The sequence below is a fragment of the Dromaius novaehollandiae genome, chromosome 2, assembly GCF_036370855.1.
Source record: "Dromaius novaehollandiae isolate bDroNov1 chromosome 2, bDroNov1.hap1, whole genome shotgun sequence".
Taxonomy (NCBI): domain Eukaryota; kingdom Metazoa; phylum Chordata; class Aves; order Casuariiformes; family Dromaiidae; genus Dromaius; species Dromaius novaehollandiae.
The window spans coordinates 42,522,063-42,548,687 of record NC_088099.1 but is presented as its reverse complement, the minus strand read 5'-3'; the positions used below and the strand labels follow the sequence as shown (position 1 = coordinate 42,548,687).

General features: G+C 37.8%; 1 protein-coding gene across 3 annotated transcripts in view; it reads left to right on the top strand.

The window, feature by feature from the left end:
• BZW2 (basic leucine zipper and W2 domains 2) overlaps window positions 1-24,946 on the top strand; it is a 58,507-nt gene extending 33,561 nt beyond the window's left edge. For all 3 annotated transcript variants that reach the window (XM_064506342.1, XM_064506341.1, XM_064506340.1), the window contains 7 exons: window positions 4,960-5,095; window positions 8,947-9,056; window positions 10,957-11,127; window positions 11,596-11,742; window positions 16,233-16,371; window positions 23,673-23,795; window positions 24,489-24,946. In XM_064506342.1, the coding sequence (XP_064362412.1) occupies window positions 4,960-5,095; window positions 8,947-9,056; window positions 10,957-11,127; window positions 11,596-11,742; window positions 16,233-16,371; window positions 23,673-23,795; window positions 24,489-24,517 (855 nt within the window). In that variant the 3' untranslated portion in view covers window positions 24,518-24,946. The remainder of the gene's footprint in view (window positions 1-4,959; window positions 5,096-8,946; window positions 9,057-10,956; window positions 11,128-11,595; window positions 11,743-16,232; window positions 16,372-23,672; window positions 23,796-24,488) is intronic.
• Window positions 24,947-26,625: the final 1,679 nt, after the last annotated feature.

Sequence of the window (26,625 nt, the reverse complement as noted above, 5' to 3'; positions counted from 1 at the left end):
TAGCCATGGCATCATGGAGCTCAGAGTGGGTTTGTTCACCTTGCAGACTGCACGGTTCAACTTTATGTAGATAATTTTTACATAGTATTCAGCAGTGCTATGATTTTTTTTTTAAGAGGCCCTATAAAGAACTAGAGTTCTTCTGAGTCAGATCAGAACTTGCATGAGAGATTGCACAATTACCCTTGCGTATTGGTCCTAGCGTGGGAGTTAATTTTTGCTTTTGTCTGTCCATCACCACTGTAGCTCTGTGCTCTTGTGAGAATCTTGGTGTGGCTCCTGAAGACCTGGCCTTTGGGCATGGACCCTGTGCACATTCTCTTCCTTAATTAGTGTAGCTGTCTGCCAGTGCTGAGACAGGAGTGGGGAGAGTCCTTTGCTACCCTGTATCTGAGAACTAGAAACTAGGAAGGTGGCTGTGAAGATTTAGGCTTGTGTATTGCAGCAGCACTGTGACTACCTTAAAACTCCTAAACTGTTTTCAGTTGGCATTCTCCTTCCCTTTCTCCTCCCCCCATTTTTGTGAATCTACACTTCAAGTGGCTGTCTTCTGGCCAATAAGGCTACTGGTTTTTGACTATTTAATGTTTTTAGCAATATATGCAGTAATGTGTGTGAGAGTAGCTGCTGGTACAGGACAGGTACATTAGCATTTCTAGTATGTGTTCCTGCAAGGTTTAGTAGTTCAAATGGCAGCAAACGTAGACTGCAGTTAGAAAAGCAAGAAAGTAACTCCTGCATGGTATTTCACTGGTTGCTGTCCCAGCAATGGAAGAGATTTTTCTAGTAGATTCATTAGGCAGTTTAGAACACTGGGGGGAAATCTTCTCACAGAAAAAGTCATGCTAAAAAACAAAGCAAGACCAGCAGTTTTGCCCTGAGGAAACAGATGGTGTCAGTGGGACTTCTCTTTAAGGAGAGATTGTCTCAGATGGCAATGTTCATGCAAGTATTTGCTTTATGTCTTCCAGTTCATAATTTTGTCTTTAAGGACGTTATTTCTGGGCACCTTTCCCTTTTGTGCTTGCTTCTGGCTTTCAGATTTTTTTTCCTTAACTCTTACTTCCCAAAATTGCAAAGTATTTTTTTTTCCTCTAATGATGTCAGCAAACTGTACATCTAAATTTTTACATCTGAATTTTTAATTTTGTGCAAGGGATTTCAATACAAAGTGTTTAAGTGCTTTGCTCACCTGCTAGTTTTTAATATGGTCAGTTCAAGTTTGTATCAGTGCTGCCCAGTGTAACTGCATAGACCTGTGATAAGTTTTTGCAATAATTTAAGTGAAATTCTTTGTTCCAAATATGTGTTCATCTTTCTTATGTATGTTTTTCTGTTCAGGTCAGTGGATGAAGCATGCAATATGAGCTGTCTATAGTATATTTGCATGTTTAAGTAGGTAGTTTTTAGTAGTCTATGTAAGAGGTTTTATGTGCTCACTGCTCTAGCCAACTTGTTTAACTAGGAAGGCATTCTGTTTAGTTTCTGTTATCGTCGTAATTGTGATAAAGTACAGATAAGTATATTTTTGGTCTTAAATTTATATAAATTGCTGAGTTATATGAGAGTATCTGAAGTACTGGGAGATGTTATGAGGTCCTTTGGTCGTGTTCCTGTTTCCCTGATGAAAGAACCCTAAATCAGGCTGGGAATTATGAGATAGGAGCATACTAACATTCTGAGATCAAACATGGAGTAAACAGAGATGCTCTAAATCAGCTAAGTAAAAGGTAAGAATCAGTCATCAGGTATCTGTTATGTTAGCTGCCTTCTCCATTGTTGACAATTCAGCACTCCCTACAGATGTGACAAACTGTCAAATACTAAAGCAAGAGACCATTTCAGATAATGAAGATATTAAAAGATACCATACTCTCTGTGTGGATAGAATTCCTTAGTTTTCACTGTTAAGTTTTCCAGATTGCAAGAGAACAGACACACTGGTATTTCTGTATGCTTTTAAATGTTATATACATGACTAAACAAAAGGTTTATATATACTTTATGCTCGGAACTTGTGTGACTTTAAAAAAAAAATTCTTTAAGGGCAAAAATAGCATGTAACAGCACATTAGGCCTGATCTGGTGCTTATTAGGCATTCTAAACTCCCACTGAAATAGGTGGGAGTTCTTTTAGATATGCTAGAAATGTAACACTGAGCCAGAATTGCGCATTTTGTGCCTGGAAACAGTCTATATTCATAACAAATGCAGTAATACCAGTGCTTGTCTAACAGCAGGTAAGAATCAGGTTAGAACTTTGTGGGTGGTTTGGTGCTATTCTGAAATAATTTGGACACTCCAGGACTTCCTGTAGAGGTTTGTAATAGGTGATGGCAAAAGAAGAACTCTTAAAGAAATCAGCAATAAAAATCTAAAAGAAAAGCTTTGAACTGACTATCTTGTTCTTTTTGATGGTTTCTACGTGGGTTAATTAAAGGTTTTGATTCCTCCCATCACCCAGTCTCCCCTAAATTCGGCCATGTTTTGCAATTGCATGAAAGTATGGAATAATATCTTTGAACAGAAGAAATTGACACATAATATGCAAGGTTGTTAGAGTTACTTTTCAAAATATTAATAAAGCAAATTATGCTAGTAGCTCCCACAGTACTTTAGGCAGTGGGAGACATGTAGAAGATCAGGCCCCTGCTCCAAAGATACGGCAGTGGAGTACAGTTCAAGAATGTCGTAGTTAGAATTCTTTCTAAAAGACTTGCAAGAAGCATGTTGCAAAGAAAAGGGAAGAGGATGAGGCTGTGAACTTCATAGATATGTGATTTTAGGCCTTCCAAAACATTTGAACAAAAAGAAATTTTCAACTGAACTGATAAATGTTTGGGTGTTCTTCCCCTTCTCTCCTATTGTATTAAAGCTGTGCAGTCTTTTTTTTTCCTGTTAGAATTAATATTATGTAGAAAGGAAGTTCTTTTTATATCATCTTCATGTGCGCACAGAGCATTTCTGAATAATATCAACATGTTACTGCTGTTGTCCTTTGATAGGTAAAGATATTTGTTTCTCTTAGAATTCTTTTCCACCTTGGGCTGTATAACTCTCATTTTACAGCTGGAATTACTGGTATTGTTGCTTTCATGACTCCAGTCTGACATGGATGGATGCAACACTGTTCATGGTCTAGACATTGCTGACAAAAGCCAGTGTGAGTTACACCTCAGAAGTCGAAATCGAAAAGCTGTTCTAATGTGTTGAAATAGTCAGTGTGACCACCTTCTAATCAAATCTTTTTATGTTGCTTAAATAGGAGCAGAAAGAATAGGTGTTAAGTAGGCTACTCTCAAATTTATGCTGTAAAACTAAAGCTGTTTCATCTTTGCTAACAGTTTCAGACTCAGTACTCTTACTAAAGAGCAGAAGTTATAATTTAGCTTTTTTCTCCTGCAGATTGCATTTTGGTAGAATATTCTTGATAAAGCTTGCATAAAGAAACCTTGAAATACCCAGGCCTTCAGTCAAATATTTGACATTGAGTTTATATTGAAATTCTGCAAAAATGATTTCAGTCTTCCCATTAAAGATGGCCCTTCAGTTTCTTTATCCTGCATCATTATATGCCAGTTAATTGCTACATTTGGAAATACAGCATGTCAGTTGTTTCTTATCCATGTATTTAGAAATAATAATTCCATTTGTTTGCATCCCAAATTTTCTTACATTTTCTGGTTGTGAGTCACACTTTGAAATAAAATTACAACTTGATGTTTTATACTTTCATATTAATTCTTTTACGCTAAAACTGTTTTGCAAGTATTTGGCAGAAGCCCAATAAAAGCCAAATGATTTTTCTGTGGTTGAATTATTGAGGTTCATGTAAACTGTAACTTAGAGTTGATGTTATATAAGCACTACAGTATGAATGAATAGGTTTTTTTCCTTCTTTTTATATTCACAGATAGATAGGTATTCATAAAACATCCTGTATATTTTAATAACATACTTTATTCATTACCTGGATTTGTAAAATGTCACTGCGTTCTCAGTGAATTTACAGTGGTTCAGAAATATATTCTTACATTCCTGTGTGTGCATGTTAACATGTTAAAAACACATTTTTGTTAACAATAACAGAAAAACTGTTGACAAAATTTGTACAATTTTGTTCCTGGTATGAAGGAAAGGAGATTTAATGTACTTCATCAGTGCACTTTTGAAAGTCACTGATTTTATTTTAATGTATGAAATTAAAATGAATGAATCATCTATATAATTTGTTGTTATTTTTAGACTTTTCAAGGTAAAGGCTTAGTCCAGATCTTCTTTAATTTTCCTTAAGCTAATTGTTTCCTGTTGTAATTAGTAATGGGAATAATGAGATATTCTTGTCTTTCCTTTCCTGTCAGCTTTCTGAAGAATGTCTGAATTTGAAAATTATTTCTGGTTTTGGCCAATAGAAAATCTCTTTAATTGTGTTCTGTGTTCCCTTTCTCAAAAGGAAAACAGGGGACTTTTTCATCTTTAATCCAATCCAATAATGCATTGTTGTTGTTTGCATGAATAATGGGTTTTGTAAGTTAGAAAACGAGCTGCAACTGTAGTGCTTGATCCAAATCCTGAAGACATGGATGGGCAGACTCTTATCAGCCTGTTGAAATCAGCAAGTCTGTGTTCCTCTGTAATTCCTGCTAATTTCCACAGTCTTAGGCCTTTAACAAGCACCTTTATTTTTACATGTATGTATCTATATTTGGACAAGACAGACCTTGTCTGTAAGGCAGTAAGAGTAAGGCAGTACTCCACGTGTTTGTATCCTTATGGAAAGCGAAGACGTAAGTAACTAGTGGAATAGCACTGCATGCTTCAGGACAGATTTTGACATTACTGTTAATTACACTGGGATTTGGGGAAAAAAAATCAACTGTTCATTAATATTCTCTCTACCTGTTATTGTTGTCTGTGGTTCAAATGTATCTCTCTCTTCCCCCCCTCCCCGACCCACAGCTTCTGCTGTTTCTTAAAGCTTTTTCTGAAACAGAACAGACAAAGTTGGCAATGCTTAGTGGGATCCTGTTAGCCAATGGGACTCTTCCTGCTACAATTTTAACAAGCCTCTTCACTGACAATATAGTCAAAGAAGGTAATTTTCTGTATGGTTTTTCTTCCTTATTTTAGCTTTAATAGGAGGTATACTTTATACAACATCTTTTAAATGTTGGAAGGCTGTAACTGTTCAACATAAAGCAGTATTTTAAAGTATATACTGACAGCAAAAACCAACATGCTTGACAAAATCCAACAAGAAGGCAGGCAAAAGTCGGAAAATGGCAACAAAAAAAGCACACACAAAAAAAGAGGGTGTAGGTTTTGTAGAAGTTATACATCTGTGTACACACACTTACATATAACTCAGTATCTGTCTGATTATTATGATGCTATAAAGGTGAGAAGTATGACATCTATCCCTGAGATATACTCGCTAGCATTTTTCAAGAGTTGCCAGCATTTTGTGCATGTGATTGTGAAGTGGGACAGAGAGCACATATAGCCTAAGTGGATATTTCAGAAGAAAAGCAAAAAAAACCCCCAAACTCTGTTTTGCCTTCAGTAATGATCACTGTTAATCACTGATGCCATGGACTCACACCTACCATTATTCTTCCAATCTTAAGGCACGGTGCCTTTTTGTGATGAGGTTTTGTTTTGATTTATAATCATCCACCTGGGAATCTTGATTTTCCAAATGCTTGTTTGACAGTGTCTTTTCTTTGCCAGTTACTGATTACCTGGAATAATTGTAAATTTACTGCCAATGCTGTAGGGTTTTTATGATTTTTTTTTTTTTCTGGAAGAGCTATATATTAATTAAAATATGTTATAACTTTCACTTTAAAAATGTGTTCTTTCATAAATTCTTCTACTTCCAGAAACAAAACCTTCTCATTTTCAGCATGCTATTACATTTGTTTTCTAAATGCTGCAGAAAGAAAAGCCACAGCTGCAGCCTTGTTCTGTCATCACCCACAGCTTTCACAATCAGAATTAAACTAGGAGAAAATCCAAACAAAAGCACTAATCTGTGTCTTAGGATAATGGCCTGTAATGTTTTTAAATGAAAGCCTGTTTTTAGTTATGGGAACACAAGAGGCATCTGAAAACTGTTTTTTTTAAACTGAAGTAACTTGCTATATTTTAAATTAGCAATTGTATTCTTAAAATGTTTAGGTAAAAATCCTTGAAAAAATGCCATTTGCATTATGAACTTGTGTTTCTAGGAGCTCTAAACGTTTGTCGGAAGCTCACTTACACCTTTGGTTCTCGGTTTATATTTACCAAAAATGTACTTTTCTGAGCATTTGAGAAAAAGGTTGTTCAATCAATGTTTTTGAATAGACTTTTCTAGGGAAAAATGATTAAAGATATGAAAAACAGAGAAAAGATCAAGGCTTAAAAAAAATTAAATTGTAAAGGAATAAATGTGATGCATTCCTTTGATTTATTAAAAAAAAAAAACGGCGTGGGCAGGTGAGGTTATTTGTTTGTAAGACACAGGGAGAAACAATTTGGTGAGCTGAGGGAGTTCTTGATGAGGATGAGAATTGTAATGTTGGCAAAGAATTGACTGAAAGGGAGGTTAGGGTAGATTGTGCTGACAGGAGATCTGTCAAGTTTGAGGGATGTTACCAGTAACTGAACTCGTTTTAGGATTGTCCTTTTTCAGTGTTATGCTTACTTTTAGTGTGAAGTGTGTATGGGAAAAAATGCCTCTGGGGGATGTCTAATATATTTCTAGCAGAGACAGAGGTGTGTCAAGGCACTGTTGAGGCCTCTTCAGGGTGAAGTATACCCTTATTGTCACCCGTGTTCAAAACCTAGAGCAAATGCAAAGAACAACTAACAGAGATAATCAATAAAATGAATGGTTGAAATTGCTTTCTGCAAATAGGGCTGAAGGGGAAAACCAGAAAAAGAGAAGAGCTATTTACAGGAAATGACCGTGGTGCTACACAAATAGAATATAGGAACTGGCCAATAATGTATTTGAACTGTAAATTATAAGGAAGTTTGAAAACATATGAGGGTAGGGAAGCCCTGGAACAACCTTTCTCTAATAATGGTAGTGGCACATAATCTATCTCATTTAAAGATAAAGCTTGAGAAAAGATTTAGGGACAGGGTTGTTGGGACAGTACTTGGTGACACAGACAATTCCATTTAATTTTGGTAGCTATTCCAGTGATCTGAAATAAAATATTTTCTGTTGGTGGTGTGCTTTTTTGCAACTGGTCAGCCTTTTTGCTATTTTATGTTTGCTTTCATAAAGAAGTAGCATGTGGCCTAACAAGCTGCTGTGTGGATTTTACTGTTGTCTAATAAAAGGTGTGTTTCGAGCCAAACTCTGATACATGTGCTAGCAGGCACTGCTGAAATAGAGGTTATGATGGTGACACAGTGGAAAGATTTTGTTTGTATTTTCCCTGCCCTCCCCTATGAATGGTTTCTATTGTCATAGCTATTCTCAGTTATTGTACAGAACATACGGACTGTGGAGCGCTAGCTGTAAATGCCTCTAACATCTTTATACAAGTTCAGCCAAAGCTCTGGAACGCATATGAACATTTTTCATATGCTGAACTGCATTTACATATTCAGAGTTATAGGTGTACATTATTGTTAGGTCCCCTGTTAGTTGGAAAAGGTTTGTCACTATTGAGCAGTCAGCTTATGTTTGTTTATGATCTCTGCATCATGCTGATTTTATTTGGAACCTGATGTACAATATGTAAAACAAGCCCAAAGTAGTATTTTTAGGTTTCTCTTTTATGGCATTGTGCATTCATAGTTTCATATAGTACTTCTCTAAGAATCATGCCTTGCAGCTAAGTTCTTCAAATAAGGTTGGCAAAACTGTCATAATAGTCAAGATTTGTAATGGACATTAAAGTTTACACTGCTTGGGGAATGCTCTCTTCCCTTTTTTGTTTAGTTACTCACTTAATCAATGTATCCAAGAAATGGAAAGAGTAGATCCCTGTAAAGTGGCTAAGAGTGACTAAGCCAGTTCCTCCCAGTCGGTCCCATCAAGCTCTTAGAGCTTTAGGACTGTTTGGAGGTGAAACAAAACTATGTCGATTGGTTGTAGCATAGAACGCCATTGTCATTATCACCTTCCTCAATATTACTGTTAATATTGATATTAGTGTAGTATGGAGAAGCATTAACTGGCCTATAGAAGAACACTTCAGCCAGGAAGAGAGATGTGTCCAGCTGCTGGACAGTGAGTTGCGGCTTCCTTCGAGGGCCCTGTGCTTGCCACTTGTGGCTGAGTAGCAGAAGAGATGCGGTGGCACTGCTCTAGGAAAGCATGTTGGAGGGAAAGAGATGTGGAGCTCAGGGCTTATATCTCACTTGGTAAAGCTATGACTTACTGAAGTAGAGCTCTTTTGATTTAATGATACAGAAGAATGCTATGTTGTGTCTCAGAAGGAGCTTCTTTGCCTTTAAATAAATAGTATTTGCATGGTCCTACCAGCTACTAAATACCTCCTAGAAGGATGTGGTACAATCAGTAACCTTAAAGTTTAGTAAGTCCAGGACATACTAAAAAAAACCCTTAGAATTAGGTAAGTCTTTCACTTCTTATCCCTGACAAGTCTTTATTTCCTGCCTTCATTTCCTAACTGATTTAACTCAGAATTTTTTATTTTGCATTTGGCCTGGACCATAGATTACGGAGGAAGGAAAAACAATTGCGGGAAAAGCAGAAAGGAAGATCTTTGAATAGTTGAATGTAGACGGGTAAAACAGAATGAGAAGATTTTTAAACAATCTAACATACTTCAGAAAGTTAATACTGCATTAAGGAAAAAAATGTACACTTCAGGCGTACGTGTTTGTTCCTGTGGTCATAAAATGTATACTCATTCCATATTAAATTCTTGTAACCATGCTGAAAATTGCTGAAGCATGTTTTCTGTTTTTCTCAAACAGGGATTGCGGCTTCTTTCGCTGTAAAGCTTTTTAAAGCATGGATGGCAGAGAAAGATGCCAATTCTGTTACCTCTGCTTTAAGAAAAGCCAACCTAGATAAAAGATTGCTAGTAAGTACTATATATTTTCAAAAATTCTTGTTTGTCTTTGAGGAAAGGAAAAAAATAAAATTCAAATGGTAGTTTCTTGTAAGCATGTTAACTCCCTCTCAGACTCCCTTAGCATTTTTTTTAAATATTTTGCATCATGGCAATATTGTTATGGCTATAGCATTGATACAGGTCCAGAAGAATTAAATATCACACATTTTTTCCATTCTGTCTCTTTTTTTTTTTTTTTTCCTGTAGTTAAATGCCTTCTGAAAGGCATTTATACATAAGAGGCTCAGGAATTAATTAAATGGTTTTTCCCTAACAGCTGCTAATAAACGACACATCCCAGCAGCTGTGTGTGAAGGCTTTTATTTTTTTGATATATATTTTACCTTTCTATATAATTAAATATAAAGGGTGTGTGTAATCACAAATGATCAGAATGTAGCTTTCTGATGCAAAGTTTTTAAATAGCGTAGAGATAGCACAATAAGCTAATTTTCCCACAGTAATGGCCATCTGGGTAGGATAAATGGTCTTATGGCGATGACAGCAGAGCTACTAGGAGCAATGTAGGAAAGCTTTCAGCCTTTTTGCTCAAGCCTGTGTGCTAGGTTTGTGGCAATGACCTGAGGTGTTTAGAGTATATTTGAATATGCAGCAATATGTTGTGTGCCTTTCACTCCTAGTGTCTTTCTGAAGGTCTGAAGAGCAATATATCTGCTTCTTAATTCTTAAAGTTTGCTGTGGTAATCCAATACAACGTGCTACATCCTGTGTAGCACCACCCAGAGTTTCACCAGTATTTCCTGTTTCTGCCTCAATTTATATTTAGACAAGAATCTTTCAAAAACAAAACATCCTTCTGCACCCCTTTTATCTCTTCAATTCATGTGATTTTAAGAGTCCAAATGATAAAGAATTTGCCATGTAGCTGGGAAACTGGCTAATTACACTGTTTATTAGAGAGGAAAAATAAAAGCCAACTGTATCTTATTTCTATTTCAAACTTTACTGACTAAAGCTTTCAGCTCTCTTACTGTCATTATGCTGCTGTATTAAAAAGCCATCAAGTATCAGATGATGTTGCCTAGCATAGATGCCTTGATGAAAGTTTCCTCTTAATCTGCTTTTCAGAAAGTAAACAGATTGAAGGGTTGCAGTTTCGTTGTTTATATATATATATATAAAAAGACTATCCAGACCACAGATCATTCTTTGAGACACCAAGAATTGGATTGTAACCAAATACCTTTGAATCCTTGCCAAGCTGGGGTATTAGTTGTCACAATTTTTAAGAATCATTTTAACTTTTCTCACCAACTAGATTTTTCATAAATCATAGATTTACAGTGTCTTTGAATTAGAAGGCATGAGCAGTCTCACATGCCTAAATGAGGTGATGCTAACAGTTTATGTAACAAGTTCTGAGCCTTTATCACAAAAATTTTGAAATGGTTCATTAGACCAGATTTAACAGAGTAGTGATACTAGGCTGGGGTGCCTGGTTATATGTTGCTAATATTTGCAGAGGTAAATGTAGAAGCACCTGGAGGGCATAGTGATTGTGCTGAGCATATAATGGCTTTACTATCTTCTAGAAGACTTTTGGAATTTGGAAAAGGTATAGTGCCTCTGAGAGTTGTTTCGAGTGACAACAACTATTAATAAGTATATGCACTATGTAGAGAGGATGTTAGGTTTTTTGCATAACTGAATATTCATTTCCTCCCCTTCAATGAAACACAACAAGATGAATGAAGTGCTGACTTTTCCAGCGTTAATACAAACATTGACCTTTTTTAAAAAGTGCAGTAACAGTTGACTCATGGAATTCATTCTTAAAAAATATATGTTCTGCTCTATCAAGAAAGAATAATTAGCTGTTTATTTAACAGACAGCATTACTGTCTTTTAGGAACTATTTCCAGCCAACCGGCAGAATGTGGATCATTTTGCCAAGTATTTTACTGATGCAGGTCTAAAAGAGCTCTCAGATTTCCTTAGAGTTCAGCAGTCACTGGGGACTCGTAAAGAACTTCAAAAAGAACTACAAGAACGTCTCTCTCAGGAATGTCCAATTAAAGAGGTAAAGAGTGTTTTAAAAAATTTTTGTTTATATAATCACAGTCAAAGACTTAAACAGTAGGTAGAAAAGATCAGATGTAGGTGCCTGGTAGGTTTCCTCTGATTTTCATTATCTTAATTTATTTATCAGTTCACTCTACTTTCAAAAGACTAAAACAGCAAAACGCCCTCTGGATTTTCAAGTGCAGCTGATTATTTTTGTGTCCCGTTGTCCTTGATGAGAATACATTTTATTTAACTGTGTTAACTGCTAGAGTGGATGGGAGGGAGAAAACTTGTAGCCAAGTAACAGTAGTGTTGCTGAATAGAAACATGCTAAATGCTTCCTTTTTATTATTCTCATTCTAATTTTGCTTCTTATTATCTCTGTGTTGTGGTGGTACTTGTATATGTAAATGACTGCGAATATTTGATAAGTCAGAGTTGACTGGAAATATTGCTTAAGATAGCAGTTTATTTCCTGCTCCAGGTAGTGCTTTATGTAAAAGAAGAAATGAAAAGAAACGAGCTGCCAGAGCCAGCAGTGATTGGTCTTCTCTGGACCTGTGTAATGAATGCTGTGGAGTGGAACAAGAAGGAAGAGCTGGTTGCAGAGCAAGCCCTTAAGCATCTAAAGGTGTGTGCATGGGTGAAGAGGGGAAGGGCTGCTGTTGATTTAACAGAATACATTCTACAGCTGTCAAGTTTTTACATGTTTAAATCCAGACGATTTAGGGTCTTGAGGGCTAACACTGATACCAAAATATTGGAGTATATTGTGTGTAGTCTGTTCCCCTTTAGACAAGGTAATGCAAAAGTGTAGTTCAGATTATTGAATACTACAGGATCCTCTGAGGCATGCAGTGCAGAGAACTAGGTCAGAGTGAAGTGGTCATAGCTTAAGTGTCTCTGCATTGTACTTTCCAGTACCGTGGACTCTGAGAGGCTTCCTGCCTTGGCCACAATGCCAAGCAAATGTTGAGAACCAGCTCTGCTCGTACCAGACTAGTAACCCTGCTGGAACTGTTTTTGCAGTGTCTTTGCCAGAGGCAAAGAAGTTTTGGGGGCACGGTGAGGCAGCACCTGTGCTGGCTTTGCATAGAGCTAGTTTGATCTTGCATGGCTTCTTAGCTCAATCTGTGTGAAAATGTTTCTTGCCTAAGTTGACTGTGGGAGCTGGGTAGCTACTTCTCAACTAATGAGTCAAGAGCTGGTTCTGCATGGAGCTGGCCTGAGAGCTTGTGCGCTATATAGTGAGCATGGTTACTCTCCAATCCAGGATACTCTCATGGTGGATATTCATGAATAAGAGAATGGAATGCATAGAAATTCAGGTTGTAGTTTGCTAAGTGATGACAAATTGCTGGATCACAGTTACGTAGTGGTACAAAAGCTCTCGTAAGCCTGGAAGAGGAATGATGCTGAGACATCAGAAGTCATCGTTATGGTTGGTATTCATCTGAAAAGTTTGGAAGAATTGTACAGTGCAAGGCATTTGAACTGAGAACAGAGGCAGAGAGACTCTACGAATTAGTCCTTTGGTAAACCACAAGCAAGAGAATACTCCCTCACAGCCTGTACTGCAAAGATTGCCCAAAGACATTCTGTACCTTATTCTTTATGATAAATGGATTTTAAGTGTGGTCAGAATTCCTTTCCTCTTCATATTGCATGCCTCTCCATACTTGAAGTTCCCATGTTGGTTTAGCTCCTACTATTGCTGATCCTTTCATCTGAATGTGGTTTCCCAGGAGAGACATATGTCACACTAAAAACATAGTTGTTTGGGATCTTGTATAGTCCTTAATGATAAAATGGAATGCAGATCTCGAAATCTTCCCTAGCTGTAGGGACCCAAGTAGCAATAGAAAGATGGGATAGTTTACCAAAGGAAAAGGAACATTGTTTTCTTGTTCTTTCAATATGGTAATTGACCAAATCACTTGCATTATATCCCTTTAGGTTTATTGTCTAGTACTGTTGACTTGATGCCTTGTCCTACAGATTTCACTTACTGAAAATAGTCCATAGCCATGTGTGTAGCCCCACTGAATCAAGCAAGTCATCTTGCCTAAATAAGATGCACATTTTTATATCTACATCCACTGCCTAAAAACAGAGGACAAATTTGTATGGGGTATTTAGTATTTGCACTTACAGGTAAGACTTTAACAGAAGCAACAGAAATAGAAATGTGGAATTCACTAGCCTCTTCTTTACATTTCAGTGTTCAAGAATGAACAGTCTTTTCAATTCATATCCTATCTCTATGGATAGGTATGGACAGATCTTGGGTTTCTCTGGGGTCCAAGCTGACCAGGTGTGTGACCTGACTCCAGAAGTCATGTAACTGTATTAGCATGGCACAAAGCCAAATTCCTGTGCCCTCCTGCATGTGGACATGTCCTGAAACAATCTGGAGTTTTTTGCCTTGGCAATGCAAATCAGTATCCATATAATCACATACCTGAAGTGGAACATGACAGGTGATGTGATTTATTCTTGTATGAGTGGATCTAACAGATAACTTTGGCAAAGCATGATTTTCAACACTTTGACATCTAGATGCCAGTCTCTTGAAGTCATTAGACTCCTTTTAATAACTTGCATTGTTAGGGACTCACTGAAAAGAGAAGTACCACCAAGGCAATTAGTTGGAATATTAGTTTAAAGGTCTGAAGAGGTAAGAGAGAATCTTGATACCCTAAGTTTTGCAGTGCCCTGTCAGAAAAATAACATTGTTTCTAAAGATGTGTTTATGCATTGTGACACGCCACTAGAGAGGCGTGAGGGATTCTTTTGGATTCTGGGGTTAGTTGCACTGAACTCGAGAGATCATTGTTTGTCAAGTGTGAGAATTTATTAGAGCTAAGAGTTTATCACAAAGCTAACAGTATAGCAAAGCTAGAAATATAACAGTACTGAAAAAATACATATACATATGAGAGCTCTACAATTCAATCATGGGTGCACAATACAATGACTGCTCTCGCCCTTTCCTCAAGGGCCACCCCTCTGGTATAGCTTTCCCTGGATCTTCAAGCAGTGGACCCACAATAGAGTGACTGCTCTCGTCCCTTATGGGTAGTTATCCCTGGATTCACTAACAACGGGTGCAAAGTATAGCGACTGCTCTCGGTCCTTATGGGCCACCCCTCCGGTGTAGTTTTTCCAGGTTTCTCCTCACTACGCTGTTGACCTCAGGGGCATCCCTGCTGACAGGTGGCCAGCTGACTGCGGGTCTGAGTCCACACAAGCATATGTGGCTGACTCTCTTTTATGCCCAGTCAGTCAATGCCAGCCCACAGCTATACCAATACCAGTGTGCACATCAGCAGGTGACCCAGTGCTTAGCTGACAGCCCTGATCAGTGGGTGACAGCGCACCCATGCACAGGTTGTTCTGTGGGGAATGACTCCACAGCCCCAAGGTGTCTCTGGGGTGGGTGTGCGGTGTCGCTTCTCCTTTGTCTGGACTTGTCAACCATGAGGTCTGTGGAGGGTGTGCCCCCAGGCTACAGCAGCCCCACAGTGTGGTGGTGCCGGCTGTGATGCATCTGGGGTTTGTTAACTCTTGGGGAGCACCCAGAGCAAACCCCTCTTCTATGGGCTGCACCATCCAGAGTCCCACGCTTGCCTGTGTGGCACCTGTCAATACATGAGGGAAACAAAAAACTAATTGCTAATGTTAGCTACTTTTCTAGTAATTTTTCATAATTACTTTGTAAAAGAGTTTCTTCCAAAAGTAATGATGGTTTTTGCCTGCCTAGCTGGCTGTTATGACAGTTACTATATGACTTCTTGCTCTCCCTTTCTGTAAATTAGTAGCTGATAATTATTTTGCAGAAGATATTCTGGACCAACCTGTCAAGTTTTACTTTATTTTCATCCGTATTAATAGTTTTTTTCAGTGGACATACTAAGTAAAAACCTTAGGATTAGTTCCTCATTAAAAAAAAAAAAAAAAAAAAGTCCTAACATTTTAAGAACGGGTGCATCAATGCTGCTGGTTAGTATTTTGTTATCCTGCATCATTTAGGAGTCCTAGTCACAGACTGGAACTCTGTTATTTCAAGGCACTACAAATGCAGCTGAAAAACACCAAACTGACAATGTCACTGAATATTATGAAGAAGGTTGAACTGATCAATGCAAGAACAATGTAAACAGTAACATTAAAGTACACCTGGCCAGTGGCTCTGAAGACCAATGGTAATTTGTCTTCTCTTTGGCTCTGAAAAAAACTTTTAATATTAGCTTAAAATGAAGATTGCAGTCTTAGCTGGACTTATTACAGACTAAAGCTACTAAGAAGAGGAGAGGAAATAGGAAAGATGAATAAAACATGGTAGTTTTTCAGAAAAGAGTGCATGAATTAAGGTCCCTCATTTTCTTTTGAGGGACTTTAAAAATATAATAAAAAGGTAGCTGCTTCTAAAAAATAAAAGCTTCTTTTTGTTAAGCATTTTTTCTCATGTTGAAAACTCTTAAAATTAAAACTTATGCTAACATCCTGGAAAAGACAGTGAAGTGTACTGCTACTGTCTTGTCAGAATATCATTAGCATTTAATACCATGCTTTGAAAATACAGTCCTTTATCAAAGGAAAGGTCATCATGAAAGTCTCACAGTGATAATGAGGAAAAACTAATGACACTTGATCACAGTTTACCTGGAATAATTGAATTTTATTCTGTTCCTTTAAGACTTTGAAACCATTGTGAAACTGGAGATTTGTATTTTCAGGAGCTTCATCCTTGGATTTCTTACATTGTGAACATGAAAAAAGTGTTATTCCTGAGTCAATATCATGTTATCTTGTGAAATGTATGAGCAGCAGTACTCCAACATACAAGCTTTATAAATTCATTTTACAAAATGTGGTATCTAAAGGTATCACTGAAATTTAATTCACAACATGTTGCCCATCTCACAAAAGCTCATGGATTTTTGTGCATGTGCATTGTATGTATTGTGGTAAATGCTGCTGGCAAGTAAATCCTAGGTTTCAGTGAAACTATTTTTCAGGGACGAAATTTATGCTACCATACATTAGAAAAGTTATTGTTGTTATTTTATTTCCAGTATATTGACATGCATTTTGCTTTTTACCTTGTCCCTCTTTCAGCAATATGCCCCCCTGCTTGCTGTCTTCAGCACTCAAGGCCAGTCAGAGTTGATCCTTCTCCAGAAGGTTCAGGAGTACTGTTATGACAACATCCACTTCATGAAAGCCTTTCAGAAGATAGTAGTACTCTTTTATAAAGGTAAGACTCTATATCCAGTGTTGTATGCTGTACTTGAACATTGTACCTGGCATTAACTTGCCCATGTTCTACTAAGTTATTAAGCATGTATTACAGACAGGGCTAAACTCTTGGTCTGCTAGAACAGTTAACTAGCAAGATATTCCTCGAATGACCGGCTTGTAGGAAGAACTGTTCTGAACACAAGTGATTCTTCAGTAGCACAGTTACTCAGTGCCAATCACTTACATCTGATGTAATAGGAAACAGAAGTTCTCTGGGTATTGCATATGGGAAAGGCTATGGTGTAACTGAACTCTGAAGTGCCTTACAAAGGTACTTCATGCACCCTGTGCCACCAGGAAAAGTCAAAAGAAGCCCGTCTTTCTTTCACATTTATCTTGTAGTCAAGAAGCATGAGCAGGATCCCAGCAATATCCACTGTCTGTTCACATACAGGTTAGCCCTAGTATATAAACCAGGACTAGGAAGATTTTTCTATAAATTCCTGATGTCCTGGGGCAGAGGGAGAAGAACTTGATTTTAAGGAACATTAAAAGTGGAAAACTTCTTAAGGGGAGATTGTTCGTGGTTTTCTTTTTATTCTCCCCTGGCAGAATGAATCTTTTTCATTCTCAAAAGATGCTATTCTTTTTCTGTTGAAGTGGTTGGTACTTTTTGCTTTGCCCTTAATGGAAGAAAGACCAGGCCACAGTATTTTCCTTCCCCTTTTCTTTTTCCTGTCAGTTTCCTGCAGATGCCATAATTTCAGGGATTTCACTTTTATTGTGAAGCTGAGTTCTTAGCAAGTTTATTCAGATCGGGTTGTCATAGAGATTAATAGTCTTGCACTGTGTGTGATGGGTGGGTGCCAACTGGTTTGTTCTGACATTTTTGCTATAAATAGTTGAAGGAGAAAAAGCAGCAGGAGCAGAAACTCAGTATTGATCCTTGCTCACACAGTTGTGTCGAGGTACACTTTCAAGGTAAACGGGTTCAAATTGTTAGAACAGTTGCATGGCTTCAGAAGGTAGAACTAAATGAATTAGATGGATTTATTTCCGTCCTCATTGGGGCAATATGGGGCTTCAATGATTAAATGAAAAACCAGTAAGCCTTGCTGTCCATCTGCCCTCAGATTCTAAAATTTGTAAAGGCTGTTAATGACTGAGGAAAAACTTGAAACTGCAACCTGCAGCAAGCACTTTATTCAATTTTCTTTAGAAAAGAAAATTCACTTTGGGCATGTTGAATGAGCACTGTAATGGCTCTGCAGTTAAACCATTAACTGTGGTTAAAACAGAAATAATTTTGTGTAGGGTTCCTTTCAAAGTTTTTGTGAAGTCAATTACTGCATTAGTCTGCAAGAGCAACCTTGACATTCTAAAGTATTAAAAAAAAAAAATCACTAAAGTGTACATTCAACTTTATCAGCTGCTCCAAAAACCCAGTTCCCACCTACTCTACTCACCCTACATGCCCTTGTTATGACTCTGAAGATATACTTGCAGGAAGACTTGTTAGGAAGGATGAGAAGATTTTAGCCTCAGCACTGCAGGTGCCACAACATTATTTAGGATTCCCATAATGTCTAGAAGTGTTTGGATCGACTGTATGGCACATCCTGGAATTGTTCTACAGTGAGTTCAGTATGTCCAGAATGTAAAATATTCACAGTGCATGTTCCTATATTTCTGTCTAGGATATCTTGGGCAGAAACAGGCGTGCTTCTCTATCATATGATGCAGTCATGCAGAGCACAGCTGCCACCCGTTCCTTTCCCCATTTAGACTGAAGCAGTATCTGCCCTGTTTAGCAGACATACTGCTGCCTGCTAGCAATTGCTAGCCTGGCTTTACAGCTACCAGGTGTAGGACCCTTCTGAGTGCTGGACTCAGGAAGTCATCAGCTCCATTTATTTAAAGCAGCTTTGGAGTCTGACAGTGTCTGTTAGCCAGTGACATGCTAGTGGATTAACCAGGAAAGGCTTTGGGAGCATTAGTCCTATTTCTCCTACGTAATATTATCATGCTTTCACTGCTCATGGCTTTGGCTTGTCCGGAGTTGTGAGAGGGATACCAGCCTGAACTGGCGACTGAGCACTGCCTGGGCCTGCCTCTGCTTCTTTTCAGTGCTCATGAATCTTCCCTTCCCCTTCTCTCCAGTTCATACCTACTGCTAGAAACAGCCACCAGGTTGTTTTGGACACTTAATCTTTATTACAGTTTCATTGCTTATGAGAGCCTATCTTCTATTTCCTAATAGTCAAGGACAACAACTCCAGAAAGCTACTACTGGCTATCGTGGTGGTGAGGGAAGAGAAGCCCCTCTTCCTCTTTCTCTTATGCTTCAACCGTAAGCTCCATAGGACTTGGAAAGGTTTCAGAGTACCAGATGAACTTTTTCTAGTGACAAGTAAAGGCATTTGGAGTATCTGTAGATGGACAAAGACATTAATTAATGTAGGCTTCCACCAGCATGCACATGGACATTTTATTGCTTTTTACTCATTATGAAGGAGTATTTCCTGGGCATGAAGATAGTCATCAGTGATGATGGGCACCAAGTGCCGCCTGTGCTTTGATAAATTTAGTTGTATGACTACTCTGTCATGGATGTATCCAGCATCTTGCATTTAAACTCTGCCTATTTCCATCATAAAATAGCCCTTGGATTACTTTCCTGGGAATTACCTGGAAATACCTGAACATATTAGCAGAAATGGTTGAGCTCATTACCATCTGAAAGACCTGAAGTTCTGTTTTTTTTTTTTTCTTCTGAAATCTGTCCTGTCTTTAAACAAGCAGGAATATTCCTTCTTCCTCCAGCCAAAACCCAAGCTCTTTTTTTTTTCATACACGGTAGCAACTTTTTATACGTATAGGTATAATTTGCAAAAGCAGTTCTATAGCCGTTTAAAGCTTGTTGGCTTTATTATATTGTTGTGCTCCTGGTACGGTAGAGAAAAAGCTGGCCAGTTCTACACTGATCTTTGGCTATGATACTGCTCTCTGGTTACCACTAAAAACCAGTAAAACTGTAATCAACATTTAAGCCAGTCTTAAAGGGCACAGCAACAGGATCAGAAATGTATGGCAAGAAGTTGTAGAGCACTTCTCCAAAATAAACCATGATCTGTGCAGTATGTTTTCTGGCTAATTTTTTGACTTGTCATGAGAACCTGTATGTAGATTCTGTTTGAGCTGATTGTCAGCAGAGCTACATAGCTTTTTCTAAGTGTCTAGAACTTACTGATTAGTCATAATTTTATTGGGTGAGGTGGGGGGGGGGTTACTTGCAACTAGCTCTTAGATGTTTTAAACAAAAGTACCAATTATAAAAGACCTAAAACCTTAATGTCTAATGAGAAGAAATAGACTATACTGGATCTACAAAGCCTGACCCAATACCAAGCTAAAATCGGTGGAAGTTTTCTATTTTCTTCTTATGCCTTAAAAATACTCTATTTTTATTCAATATATTTGTGTAGAAGAGTCCTTGATACTGTCTTACAAACTGCTAGAACTGTACTTCGTCATAAAAAAAAAAAAAAAAAAAGTAACTGCCAACTTCATGTTGACCATACACTCTTAAAGGTAGTTGTAGAACAAGAAAATTACAGCATTTTCCTGAGTGACATCTGCTGAGTTGCCAGCCTCTTTGCTGGGTGTACATGAGTTGTAAGATATATGCTGGGTTTTAGTGCATTCCAGGTTGCCCTGCACCTCTTAATTGCACACAATCTGCAATGTGTGTAAAATAAGCATAGTTGTTATTGGATTATATGCTGCATACCATATTCACTTGCAAAGTCTCCTTTCTTTCTGTTTGTGTCCAGCATGGAGATTTCAGGTGTGAAGTCTTGGCACTATTGAAGTTAATAGCCATTTCTTTCATGAGGATCAGAATTTTTCACCCTTTGGCCAGCGAATACCTTTAGCGGGCACAATACCATCTGTACCATTACATTAGAATTCAAGTCAGCATTTATGAAGTACTGAAAGAATCAAAGTACCCAAATTTGCTACAGCATAATTAGGCCTTAGAGAAACTATTCTGCAGTCATCTTGTAACCAGAAGATGCAAACTGTCTTCTTAAAGAAATGCACTAGGAATCCTGCACTTACAAGAAGCAAGTCTTCAAGCTCCACTTGACAAACAGGTTTTGGTTTTTTTGATGGAACACAACTTTCTCTAAATAATTTTCATTATTCAATTACCTTCTTTTGATACAGGATGCAAACTTTTCCCAGCAGAAAATTGTACCAGAAAGACGTTATCTGCTGTAACTATACTGTGGGTAGCATTTCTTGCATTAAGAGAGCCCTCGCCTAAGGCTGTGTCCTCCGAGTAGTTAGCTGCAGTAGAGTTGAGCTGAATTATGCTGATTGATTGATTGTGTTAGCAGCTCACAGGGTGCCCTTTGCCCTTTACCACTGATAGCTATGCAGTCCAAGTTAAAAGCAAAAATGCATTTAAACTGAGGGATGTAGTACAGAGCTGAGACCTAAACTTCAAGTAGCATTCAAGTTCTTCAAAGTTCACCCTGCAGTAAAGACCTTGGGCTTTTCAGAGTCTCTGCTTTGGAACATCTCCTCTTGAAGATGGATGTCACTTGAGGCTCTAGCAGTGGGTGGTTTGAGTGGCAGTTGGCTGCACCTGCAGGAAAACCAGTGTTCTCTTGGGCTGACAGCACCTGGGACTGCAGTGAAAATGATGTGCACACACCCACAAACCACAGTGTTCAGCTTCAGTGCTTTAAACATATCTATAATGAATTTTAATGAGAAATAACTATATATATAAAATGAATCATTCCCTTCCTCCTCCTCTCCCCACTCTGTGTTCCCATTGCTTCAAAGCAACCTAGGGGTATGATTAACTACACCCTATCCTGCTTGATTGCTTAATTGAGCATCTCTGTGCTGACAGGAGAATATCATCTCTTATGAGGCACTGGAGGCATGAATGTATTACAAATAGCACTGCTCAGAAATGAGGGTTGCAGTTGTCATTTTTGTAGTTGAATGCATTTTTATTTTTCCTCTGCTGGTGTAGGAGGCTTATTGTTATGAAGTTATATACAGGCAAATTTCTCATCCACTTAACCTGAGGATGTTTTAATCTTCCAGGCACATAGTGGGATTGCATGCTTCTATATCAGTTTTAGCTGTATGGGTTTTTTCCCCCTTGGCATCCTGGATTTAGACCATATACAGCTGTTATAATGCTAGCCCATTAACATGGGCTCTACTTTTGCGACAAAACCACTGAGCTTATAGGCTGCAAATCAAGAATACAGGCTTAAATGCTTTTTACTCTGACTGAGGTATGTACCTACCTGTAGGCCCTTGCTTTTACAGTATCCTAAATGTGGATTGTAATGCAGCAGCTTGTTCCTGCAGTTTCTTCCATATGGCAACTTTGTGTTTTTAAATGTCCAAACGCCCAACAGCTAGCTCAGGGACAGGTCTCCTCATTTTTCCTGAAATCTCTTCTGATTTTTTTTGCCTTTTCCCTAAGGATCACGATCTGTGGCATAGCTTGAGTACTTCTGAGATGTAATAGAGTGAACTTTCAGGATTCTGTAGTGAAGCTTTTCTGTAGTGAAGCTTTTAATGTACAGGGATTAAATTCCGATTTCATGACAGTCCATGTGAAATATTTTTGAAGCTTGCTAAATGAAAATTCTGATGTATTAAATACTGTGATGTCTGTGAGGTGTTGCTAAGGTGTTGCTCTGTTGGCAAGTTTTTAATGCAAAATGTTTGAAAGCTTTTTCTTTGCTCCAGTGTTTCTGTTAATGTTCAGTGTTGTGGGTTGTGATTTCAGAGAGTTCTATGTGTCACTTGCACAGTTCTTTAAGCACAATTTATCTGTGCTGGAAGAAGCACACAGGCAGTGCACTCCTATTTTCTCTGTTTTCAACTTTCTGTCATTTGCGGCAAACTGCAGAAGAGGTTTTATTTTGAAAAAGTGTCTGAGAGACAAGGTAACTTCCAGTCACCTTTTCACTAAATTCCAAATTTCTGGGGAGACTTTCTCTATTCAGTCACCATTGGATGTCTTGGGATAGTTTTGATTGAGTTCACCCCCATCCCAGGTTGCTTCCATGTGTTTATCAACAGTATATGTGAAATGTGTCTGGTCTCAGTCTCATTCCCATTGGATCGGATACTTTCATTTCTTTTATTTTGGTTGGCCTTCTTCCCTTCACTGCCACATCTGCTATAGCCTTTAAGCTGAAGCAGAAGGTGATAGTGGTCCTTAAGAGGTCAGGCTGGCACTTCAGCAGGTAGATGCTAAACAAGTGAGACAACACCAAGAAGTTCAAGGAAGCAGTGAAGCACTTATTGTAGATCTGTTGATTTTGCAATGCAAGGGAAGGTAGTTTGCTTAAATAATACAAAAAAAAGAGTGGAAATTTTAATGAGATGTAGGAAGCTGGTTTCAGTCTTTTTATAGCAAAAATAAGTTGTTTTTTTTTGTTTGTTTGTTTGGTTTTTTTAAGTTCTCAGCTTCCGTGTTATGTAACTGCCAAAATGCCATTGTGGATCCCAGATTTGTGTCCGCAACCGTCAATTATTGAGATATATGGCTTGGCTAGATCACAGAAGCTTTTTTACTGAGGCTAGAGGTCTGTTGCTAGACCTAAATTGGCATCTGTTGGAAACATTAAGTGTCCTCACTGTTTGTTAGGATTTCTTTTTCTGAATCTTACTCACCCTTACATTCCCTGACAGTTATTTTGTTCTTGATAATCAACAGAAAAATGTCAGCTGCAGTATCCGTCTGAGCAGTTCCCTGAGGATGGCCTTAATACTTATTAGCTAAAAACAATGTAAACCCTTTAGGGAGAAAAGATGTCAAAAAATCCCTACCTATCTCTATCCTAACAGTTTAATCAGAAGGTGTCTGTCACTTCAGATTTCTAGAACTATGCACAGTCCTGTGATTCAACCGCAGGAAAAAGCATGGTATTTTTTATTGTGGTAATTTCTAAGATGTACAGACCGATTTTTAACCTTATATGTGGTGTATTTAAAGCAGATGAATAGAGAATTATCCTTTACAGAAGCACAATATTTGATGCTTTATTTTAAGCCTAACACATTACACATTTGTTACATCCTGAATATACATCAGATATTCTGTAGTTATAGCCTAATAGTGTTGATATAAAGCTTGTTCCACTGTGACCATATTAGTGTATTTTATGCTGCCTTTAAAACATAGACGGTATCTTTCTTTCCCCTATGTTCAAAATCTTCTAATGTATAAAAAATGTACTAACTTTTTACAAAGACTGATCTGTATTTCAGCTGATGTTCTGAGTGAAGAAGCCATCCTGAAGTGGTATAAAGAAGCGCATGTTGCTAAAGGCAAAAGTGTTTTTCTTGACCAGATGAAGAAATTTGTGGAGTGGCTGCAAAATGCTGAAGAAGGTATGGACTTATTTAAACAAAGAAATGTGGTCACCTCTTGGCAAATCAAATCTGTTTTTCAGATATTAGTCATCCCAGGCATATGAACTATATAGTCTCAGAATAGAAAACAGCAGGCAGTAACTGCTCCAGATTGCTTGCAGCCATGGCCAGACCTAACACTTGCTGTTATTCTGTACAAATCATAAGAATTTTTTGTTAGTGCAGATTTTATGCCTGCTGTAGAGTAAAACCAGAGATGGCTTTCAAGATAGGCTGAACGATGATGACAATATTTGCAGAGCAAATAGTTAAGAAGGTACTACTTCCTCAATGGATAGCCATACAGCCTACTCATGGGGACTAGAAGAACAAGCAAATAATTCTGATTTCTTGTTAAACTTAGTGTGTTCAGATATGCATTGGTTGATCCTGCAGATTAGGACCAGAATAGTGATCTGGGTTTGTTCTAGTAACAGATCTCTAAATTCAGATCTCCACAGTGGAGTGCAACAGAGCAGATCTTAGTTTTCTGATGCTGTGTGTTTCTTTCTGGCCTATTGTGTTTAATCTATCAACCTTTCCTAGGAGGTGCTAGGTGTAAAGAAAACTTTAATTTGAATTTTGAAAGGATGTCTCTTGCCATTTTATGGAATTACCCATATCACTGTCCTTGTGCAACCTATCTGAAGTAATTTACTTTTTCTTTTCTAGAGTCGGAGTCTGAAGGGGAGGAGAACTAAGATGATTCTACAAAGCACAGTCTCAATCTAGGTTAATGCCAAATGCGCTTGGGAATGCCGTACTGTTCAAGCAAAGAGGCTTTACTTCAGTGTCATACAGAAAACTATAGGCTAGGCTTTCCTTTTGTTTAGAAGAATAAAGGTTTTTAATGGAGCCCTGAGGCATTAGATTCTTTACTTGGGACTCTACCTCTGGCTCATTGTACACTAACTTAGGCAAAGACATTCATTAAGGAGCCGTATAGGAAAGGTGAAATGAAATACTTATGGACTCCTTTTTATTAACAGTCTTTTTCAGGTACTATGGTATATGAACACTCCAATTTCTGTTTATAGAACTGTTTGGTCTGTGTTTGTAGCTCAGTATTGGCTTGTGTATGTGATTTGACACCACCACGTTTTTTTTGAATAAATGGCTTTTATATCTTAGTTTAGCAGTATTAGTGTGTATGTCTTGTAAATTCTTAGTGGCAAATTTATAATTCTTAAAGGGAAAATTATGCAAGAATGTCACTAGACTTTTTGGTTTTGTACTTCATATATTCACAAAATCAACATCCCTAGTTAGTTGGGATCACTGTCTAATCTTTATTATCTTGCTTTCTATATCATTTTGGACAGATTATTCAGTTTATTAATTCAAAGTCTGTAGAGTTCCAATTTAGCATGTGCAAAATTTATGCAAATGACAAATAATATGCTGTCTTCAGTTCAGACTACACTCAGTTATTGGCAATGGCTGTTCTCATTTTAGAAGTATTAGCTTCAAAACATGCATGAGTAAAAGTCATTACATGTGAAAACTGGAATTTATTGATAGCAGTGTGACATTATACGTCACAGCAAGATGTTTGACCAAAATACAGAAATGAATATATAAAATTCTCAAGGTGCATACTGCTTTCTTTAATATTCCCTGGTGCCTTGATGTGATGTCATTTATAATTCCAGTGCCTGGGACCTGGCTAGGATGTTGTATAAATAGAGCCTATGTACAGCTTTGTTGTACATGCATGTAGCCCTCAAAACACAAGTCCAGAACTAGAGCTCTGACATTGCGCGAATCCTCAATCAACACTCAGGATCAGAGTTCCTGGCATCCTGCACTGTGGAAGGTCTGGAAGAGCACCATCTCCCAGCTTGTGCTTTTCACGCAGCAGTCGGTCAGGTAAACAATTGCCACCATTTCATTTTCCACAGACAGAGTTACTTTGCAAACAGTCTTATCCACCCTTTGCTGTCCATGCCTCTGACCACACTGGTGCCCAGAAGCAAGTGCTCAGTTGCTTAAAGTCATACACATACCAACAAACAGATGCCTAATAATGAATAAATAGTCTGTAAGCAAATACGTTGTACTTCCTGTTATACACAGCTATTTTAACTTATCTGTTGTCATCTTCTTGGGTAATGTATGAGTATTAAAGGAGGAAAAAGCTACTATGTTTATACAATTCACAGTTTCCAAATAAAAATTCTTCCCTTTTAACATAAGGTTACTAATTCAATCATTCATTTATAATGTGCATTTAAGGTTTAGAAAAGAAAGGCTTGTATTTTTACATATGGAAAAAAAATGTGAAAAAGCATAATTAACCAATTAAGTGGTGTATTCTGTAATTAGAAATCAAAAAGCTATCTATCAGATAGTATGGATTTTTCTGGTAGAAAAGTCTACACTTACACAAACCAATAGATCATAGGGTTATAAAATTCCTTTCTCAAAATGCATCTACCTTTACTAGAAGCAGCAAAGGGCAAGCAGAAATCAAGCACTCTTGAATGCCAGCTTTCAATCTAGAATAGTGTTTTTGTAGCAGATATTGATCTTTGAAAGTGAAATATATAATGCGGGTCTTTCCAATAACTTATAGCAGCACAGAGGAGAGAGCAAGATAGTCATATTAAGGGAGAATCGATGCGCTAGCTGGATGCTTTCCATTTCAGTCTTTGTTCCTACGGAAAATAAATTTGCCAAGCGCTACTGACCTGGGATGATCTCTTCACAAATTCTGCAGCCATAAAGTGGTAGTATTGAGTGATTATTGATACAGAGCTACCATTGACGTAAACATTTCAAATTCAAAATTGTGATTTTTTTCTAAGGT